General features: G+C 36.8%; 1 protein-coding gene across 1 annotated transcript in view; it reads right to left on the bottom strand.

Moving 5' to 3' along the window:
• Positions 1-209: 209 nt before the first annotated feature.
• Smp_139250 (f-box and wd40 domain protein, putative) overlaps positions 210-8,612 on the bottom strand; it is a gene marked incomplete at both ends in the record, with an annotated part of 11,041 nt that continues 2,638 nt past the window's right edge. The window contains 4 exons of the mRNA XM_018791813.1: positions 210-308; positions 2,445-2,551; positions 5,571-5,706; positions 7,614-8,081. Of these exons, the coding sequence (XP_018645038.1) occupies positions 210-308; positions 2,445-2,551; positions 5,571-5,706; positions 7,614-8,081 (810 nt within the window). The remainder of the gene's footprint in view (positions 309-2,444; positions 2,552-5,570; positions 5,707-7,613; positions 8,082-8,612) is intronic.

Below are 8,612 nucleotides of genomic sequence, written 5' to 3'. Positions count from 1 at the left end.
TAAATGAATCAATCTTTTATTTTCTATTAATGAAATATGAAATAATCAATTCTGTCAACAAGTAGAATGTAAATAAGTTCAAATATAAAAACAACTGTTGTTGTGTACAGGACTGTAAGAGTTTTCAAAAAAAAAAAGTTGTTGCTATGGGAAATTTCAAAAATATTTTTCATCTGTAAACATTTTTTAAATGAACCAAAAAAAATTATTTATTCATTTTCATTTCGTCTCATAATTTCTGGATTAAAATAACGCCATATATAAATTTTTCCATCATTTGATGCAGAAAATAAATAATCCCCATAAATCTATGAGAGAAAATTGAATAATAATAATGATGAATAATTTTTAATCAAATTGTTAATACTACTTATTAATAATAAGTAATACATACTCTAATTGAGAAAACAGTTTATGATATCATGAAAATTATTTTTGCGAAAATCTTATGAAATTTAAGTAGACAACATTGTCTTACTCCGGTCTTTACTGGAAATGTATCTGTCCTTGTCCTCCATTCACCACTTTGCATTGTAGTCCATCATATGAGTTCCGGATAATGTCGACGATTTTCTCAGGGACTCCTTTGGTGCATGATAGTGTCGAAGAAGTTTCTGTGATGTTCTCCTATCCACACTGTCGAACGCCTTCTCATAGTCAATGAAGTTGATGTATAGTGATGAATTCTACTTAACTGGTTATTCGACGATGATCTGTAGTGTCGCAATTTGGTCTGTGCACTTGTTCTTCCTTCCAAATCTTCATGAATAGAAGGTGAAGCATGTTTGCTGTTACTTCAATGTCTGACTTCAGTGCCTCAGGTGGTATATTGTCAGGTCCTGAAGCTTTCCCACTCTTGATCTGTCTGGTGGCCATCTTGATTTCAATTATCGTTGGTGGAGTGACATATATAGGAAGATTTGTATGTGCTGCTTCGATGTCCGGTGGATTCATTGGAGCTGGTCTATTCAGCAGTTCTACGACAAATTCTACCCATCTTTTCCTCTGTTCTTGAATATCCGTGATCATCTTTCCTTCTTTGTCCTTAACTAGTCTCTGTGGTTTTTTATATCTCCCTGCCAGTTTCTTCCTTGTATCATATCGTTGTTTCATATTCCCTTCTCTTGCAGCTTTTTCCGCCGTCGTTGCTAGTTCTCCCATGTACTTCTGCTTGTCGGCCTTAATGCTTTTCTTCACTTCCTTGTTTGCTTCTGAGTAGTCTGCTTGTGCTTTGACTTTCTCTGTTCGTGTTCGAATGTTCTTAATTGCTGTCTTCTTGTTCTTCCTTTCTTCAAATTTGCCCAAGGTTTCCATAGAGATCCATTCCTTATAGTGATGCTTGTTGCCGCCTCGTGGCACCTCCCAACACATTGAAGTTAATGCTTCTTTGATCCCTTTCCAGTTTTCCTCCAAATTAGTTTCTTGTTCTTTCAGTAGATCCTGTAAAACTTGGAACCTGTTGTTGAGAGCTTCAGTCTCATCTTGGCCACAACCAGCTAGTGGGGATCTGAAGCTATGTCAGCTCCTCTCCCGGTTCTCATATCTTCAGTTGTCCTTCTGATTTTTCCATGGATACAAATATGATCTATCTGGTTCTCTGTGGTTTGGTCCGGTGAGATCCATGTAGTTTTATGTAAGCGTTTGTGTGGAAATATTGTGCTTCCTAAAACCAATTTGTTGAATGCACATATATTTGCAAATCTCTCCCCACTTTCATTTCTCTCTCCCAGTCCATGTCGTCCCATTATATCTTCATGTCCTGTGTTGTCCACTCCGACTTAAGCATTTAGATCTCCCTTCAGGATGGTCAAGTCTTTTCCTGAGCACTTCGTTATGATTGATTGTATCCTCTCGTAGAACTGATTTTTATCGTCGTCATTGTTGTAATTGGTGGGTGCATAAAATTGGATAACATTCATTGTGATCCCCTCCTTCTTTGTTTTGAATGATGCTTTGATGATTGTGGATCCATGAGATTCCCATCCCACAAGTGCATTTTGTGCTTCTCTGGACAACATTAGAGAAAATCTCTGATTGTGTGGAGCATTTTTCTCTTCGTGATCAGAGTACAGCAGCATCTCTCCCGTACCTAGCCTTTGCTGTGCAGCTTGTTTCCGATGGATTTCGCTGATTCCGAGTACTACCAATTTGTATCTCCTCATTTCTGTTTCTATTTGACTGGTCTTCCCTGTCCCCCACATTGTCCGGACGTTCCATGTACCTATAAAGAGTGTTGCTCTGGTTGTTAGAAGGTGCATCGGCCTCATGACTTTCGAAGGATTCGGCTTTCATCATGAGGCATCATAATTCATCCTTCAACTCCCAGGGCAGATTTTAAATGGTTTAATTTCTTTAATCTAGTTGGCGCTAATTAATCATAATAATAATAATTACTATCAAGATATATATAACTTATGTTTGTGCACAATGTAAAAGAAACTTACCTTGAACATGACACAACTTTCTTGATTTGGATGAATTAACTTCTTTAATAATTCACCTGTTTTTTCATCAAACAATCTTACACATCCATCACTACAAGCAGTAATGACTAGTAAATATATTTTTTCAAAAGTAAGAATAAGATTCATTTAAGTAGTATATAAAGTAACATAATCACATAAGTGGTTAAAGAACATACTAAATAAATGATTGATTAAAAAGCAACTGAGAACTAGTTAATGAAACTTTTCTACTGCTAATTATAGTACCATTCATTAATATCCTGATTACTTACTTACTTACTTATGCCTGTTACTCCACCTGTAGCTCCTCCGGGGGCTACTGCCGGTCCCAAGCCCGGGTAAAGGAGGAGGGTTGGGCATGAGGTTAGCAACCCCATACCGTAGAAAACCAACTCGCTAAAAAAACGGTAACTTGAAAAAACTATTCAATATCCTGATAGTTTAATATTATTGAATATCCAAACTTTTAGACATATTTATACAAGTATCTTAGTAAGAGTGTGGTGTGGGTTACTTATATCCACATAAGTAGTATATAATTATGGTCGGAATTTAAGTAAAAGATCGATAACGAAAGAGCGAGGACGAAGCGTAATTGATATAAAAATGCACGAACAATGAGTCAGTCACAACGTAGAACTTCGTACGTACGTACATCAGTTCAAGTTGCCATACCGCACTAGCACAGAGATTCAGTTGTCGTTTCAAATCCCATAGTGGTAGAAGTAGTAAGAGTATAACCAGTAATCGGAAGGATTAGGGTTTGAAGATGTTATTGAAGGAGTACGATCCAATGAAATAAATTTGGAGAGAGAGAAAAAAAGACAAAGACATGAAGATTAGAATTTGGGAGAACACAAAGAGTGGATGCACCTATACCATCGCAAACGATTTTGAGCCATGTCATTCAAGGTCTCTAACCATCGATTGCTATCATCTCGCGAATCCCAACCAGGTAGTCTACACCTACCAACATGACTCAGTGCACTTGTCAGTGACTTCATGAATTTGTACCACGTTTTGTTCTGGTCGCCCCTAGCTATCTTCCAACCTATTCATACACCATAAAACATTGCACGAAGAATGAAATCAGAGAAGATGGACTGATATTTGCAGAAAGAACGGTCAAGATTAAGACAATTGATTGATAGTTTGCAAATTAACTGTTAACTGTATGGTTAACCGATTTTACTGAGATATTCTGTAGTTTTGTGCCCAAATACATTCGATCGTCCCCACGCTTGTTCTTGTTCACTACAAGAGTATAACCTTTAATCTAATCCAAAGTAAATATGTTAAGAAGATGGTGATGATATGGATTATGGAAACCTAATTAAGCTAGATTGCCCAATAAGATGGTGGTTGGAGGTGGTCAGCACGAAACCCTAGACCCGGGTTTCGAGCTAATTGGCATTCGCCAGCAAGGTGTACCTGTAATCTTGAGGGAACTGGTGCTCCCTGACGGATTCGATCCCGTGTCACTCAGCTACCACTGAGCTATTCGGGCCGTGACCAACTTCCTGTAGGACTGAGATTGCTCAATCTAAATTCAGTACTTTCCTCATCATTCTCAACATCATAAATTAAAAATAAAAACAAAAATTTCAATAGACAGTGAGTTGTTCAATACCCTTGAATCCTCCAATAGTAATTTCGTTGTTTTATACCGTCTACTAGACATTATTTTCACTTCTTCTAGCCTATAACCCCACCAGTAATACGGGTGATTAAAATATTGTAACTGGAACTGTAATGAACAAGAAAAAGGGTGGGGACGATCGAATGTATTTGAGCACAAAATTACAGAATATCTTAGTAAAATATGAGAACCATATAGTAAATAGTTAATTTGTAAACTATCAATCAATTGTCTCAATCTTGACTGTTCCTTCTGCAAATATCAGTCCATCGTCTCCGATTTCATTGTTCATGCATTTTCATGCCAATTGAGCTTCGTTCTCGTTCTTTCCACATCGATCTTCTACTGAAATACATTCAATGTTCGACCTTCGTAATATACTACTTATGTGGATATAAGTAACTCAGACCACAGTACTACTAATCATCTTGTACACAAGTTGACGAAATAATACTCTGTCATTAATTGTTATATCCCGATAACAATAATGAATGGTAACTTTGGGATCCATTTATATACCAGTATTATGCATGTAATTTTTATCGTATATTTGCTTAATAACTAAGCTATTCATATTCATATTGTGAATTAAGGCTATATCGAGGCAATACACACAGTATGCACATATGCCAATTAGAGACTGACCAGTTGCAGTGCTAACACATCGATGGGAAGATTATAACAAACAATACTAAATTAAATTAAACTTCACCCCATCGCACAAGCAAGTGGCTATCAGGACTCAGTGGCCGAGTGGATAACGCGATGGTGTTTGAAGCGAGGGTACTGGGTTCGAGTCCCAGAGTAAACAACAAACCTGAGGTGCAGGTACATCCAGCTGACAAGTCCCAAATGGGATGAAACGCGCGTCCTGGATTCCATTGCTAGCCGCTATCCATCTCTGCTATTCATATTCATGTTCCTTTCATTGTGAGCCTCATTTTGACCCTTAGACTATTATTGTACGATTTACCATTGCTGAGTTATACCCAATCTATTGATTACTGCTCCCCCTATTCACAGCCACATTTGGCTAACTCTTGTACAAATGTTATTTTTTATTTTATTGGTACGATTTGGTCAATCTGTTTGGTATATAAACTCAGTATGTTTGAAATACATGGATTCATACCACAGAGGCTGTTATTGGTGTTTTGGACTTAACTGGCTGGGCTAGGCAGAAGTAGGACCAGTTAGCACTCTAGACTGCTCGTACGGTTTTCGTGTATCACTGTTCCGATCGATAATTCGCTGCTCTCTGATTGGCGGTTTTATTACTTCATACATTAACGGGGCATCCACTCGGCCACAAGATATAACATTAATACTGTTTGATCCCAATTTAATTTGAAAGTTCAGCTTACTATATATCGAATTTTTAGATTGTTTTCATGTAGGCAGTCATCTACACTTATTGTTATAATTTGCTGTTTTTTAAAAAGCGTTAATGTTCATTATTGACTTACCCATTCCTTCATGATTTCTAACATAATTTACTGAACGAGTATGTTTTGAGAATACTCTTATTTGTTTACCAGTTTCAATAGACCATGATCTTGCTGTATGATCAATACTTCCTGTATATAACATTTTATTATTAATCTGAAATTTTAGATGGTACAGTAAAATAAAGATAAGTTCTGCATAGAAGTATATCACGTAAAGTCAAACAAAGAGCATCCAATGCTGGCTAACTTAACTTAGTGATTATATCAATATAAATCGATCATGAATGAAAACTAAATAAACACAAGCATTGTAAGCAAAGATGGATAGTGGCTAGCAGTGGCATCCAGGACGCGTGTTTCGTCCTATTTGGGACTCGTCAGCTGTATGTACCTGCATCTCAGAGTTGATGTCCACTCTGGGACTCGAACCTAGTACCACTTGGCCACTGAGTCCTGATAACCACTTGCTTGTGCGATGGGGTGAAGTTTAAATTCATTTAGTATTGTTTGTTTGAATCTTCCCATCGATGTGTTAGGACTGCAACTGGTAAATATTTTAGTCCTAAAAGAGGTTAGTAGGGGATAAAATAGCTTCGTGATATCATCTCTCATCGTAACACTGATGCTTCTAATTCGACAGGAACCATTGATTCTCTGAAGATTGAAAAATGTTTTTGATGACAAGTACCAACTATCATGAAACATTGGTTCAGATCTATGTGCCAATTTCCTCTTACTTACTACTACGTTAAGATTTCTAAATTGCATATACTGAACACTTAAAATGCCTAAAAGATATTAACTTTTAATCCGTTAAAGAACTCCATAAGTAATTTAACATCGCCAACATTAACATACCTTTAGTAACCAAAGATAGAGTGGTGGTCATCAAATAACACAGTGTAATTTACGTTAATTAATCAACAACAAAAAAGAGATAAGCAAAGTAAAATAGCTATATGATGCGCTTTTCTCCCTTTCTGAGATGATGAGAAAGGGATCTTAATGGAACTTGTAAGCATCGAATAAGTCGTTTGTCCAATAGAATATTAATGTATACCATTCAGATTCAAACAGGTAAACATATGTACTTTGTTAATTAAAGATTCAAACTGTGTCAATATATCACCATCTTATTAATTCATCAGTCTTTATAATGATATAAACCATTCCAAGTATTGGATAGCGGCTAGCAGTGGAATCCAGGACTCACGTTTCGCCCTATTTCACACTCGTTAGTTGGATGTACCTGCATCTCAGAGTTGATGCTCACTCCGAGACTCAAACCCAGTACCATTCGTTTCAAACGCCATCGCGTTATCCAGTTAGCTACAGAGTCCTAATAGCCACCTGCTTGTGCAATGGAATGAAGTTTAAATTCAATTAGTATTGTTTGTTTGAATCTTCCCACTATCCATCTTTGCTTAAAATGCTTATGAATTAAGGCTATATCGAGGCAATACTCATAGTATGCACATATGCCAATTAGAGACTGACTAGTTGCAGTCCAAAACAACATCAATGGGAAGATTCAAACAAACAATACTAATTGAATTTATTCCAAGTATTCATACTGAATAAATTATCCTAGATATCCTCATATTATTGCCTGTTATAATAACTGACAGCTAATTTCATCGAGGAGTTAATTCAGCCATTGTTCAGGTACACCAAGAGATGGATGGGATAGACTTTTTTATATTTTGAAATCAATATTTCCTAGTAACCGTCATTTCGAGTAATGGAAATACGGAATAAATACTGATAACATCCTAGATACGAAAAGAATTTCTGTTCTTGTCGTTAAGTACTTCATTTATAACTAATTTATAGTTCTTTCTAACTAAATCAGTTTAACTTTAAGTGTTTATACGGATATTCGCTTTGAATCTCGCGAGGCGAGGTCGCACTGCCATTGAGGAGTCCCACAATAGGACAAAACGACCGTCCAGTGATTCCAGGTTTTCCTTGGTAGTCTAGCTTCAATTGACTCATGCTTTCAACTATGAAAAAAAAGAACCAAAGAAAATCAGAGATTCCAGATTACATTATCGAACTTACGTGCATAGAGACAATTGTTCCTTTATGTCCAACAAATACAAATTGTTGTACGCCAGATTCTGTAAACCAACTGCGTATAGTATTATCAATAGATGCGGTTAGCAGAATTTCACCATCTTTAAATGTTTCTATTGCTGTAATTGGTTGTGTATGACCTTCAAAAGTGACAATACATTTTGAAGTTCTAAGACTCCATGATTTAGCAGTTCGATCAGCTGATCCTGTATAAACACGTTCAAAATGTCGAGCAGTTGAAAACATTTCAGAATTATTGTCATTTCGAAATATATTTGCTACAGTACCAAAATAAGTAACTGCATTGACAAGACGTGTATGCCCCTTGAAAGTATTCAAAATGGCACCTGTATGGAAATTCCAACAAATGGCTGTTTTATCCTGTGATCCACTTACAATATAGTCGTTGACGCATATGATTTTTCTTACCACGTCCTTATGGCCTTCAAATACCTGGAAAAATATTTGGAAAAACTAAAGTTTAAGTAAATTGATTGGAGGTACAAGGAGTAGTCGAAATATTTATGATGGACGGATGAAATCAGTTCCAAGTAACTTTACTATTTGTATGGCCTTTTCGTCACAGATCAATTTCGGCTTAGTTACAATTAAATATCAGAGAACCTAGAACCTAGACAGCTATTTCCTCCTAGTATTCAACATTATGTTTTACTTTAAATTCATTTAGTGTTGTTTGTTTGAATCTTCCCATCCATGTGTCAGGACTGCAACTGGTCAGTCTCTAATTGGCATATGTGCATACTGTGCGTACTGCCTCGATATAGACTTAATTCACAAGCATGGTAAGTAGAGATGGATAGTGGTTAGCAGTGGAATCCACGACGCGCGTTTCGTCCTATTTGGGGCTCGTCAGCTGGATGTATCTGCATCTCAGAGTTGATGTTCACTCTGGGACTCGAACCCAGTACCCTCGCTTCAAACACCATCGCGTTATCCACTCGGCCACTGAGTCCTGATAGCCAC

Source organism: Schistosoma mansoni, assembly GCF_000237925.1.
Source record: "Schistosoma mansoni, WGS project CABG00000000 data, chromosome 1 unplaced supercontig 0071, strain Puerto Rico, whole genome shotgun sequence".
NCBI lineage: Eukaryota > Metazoa > Platyhelminthes > Trematoda > Strigeidida > Schistosomatidae > Schistosoma > Schistosoma mansoni.
The sequence above is the reverse complement of the archived record's forward strand: the minus strand, read 5'-3'. Positions and strand labels throughout refer to the sequence as shown.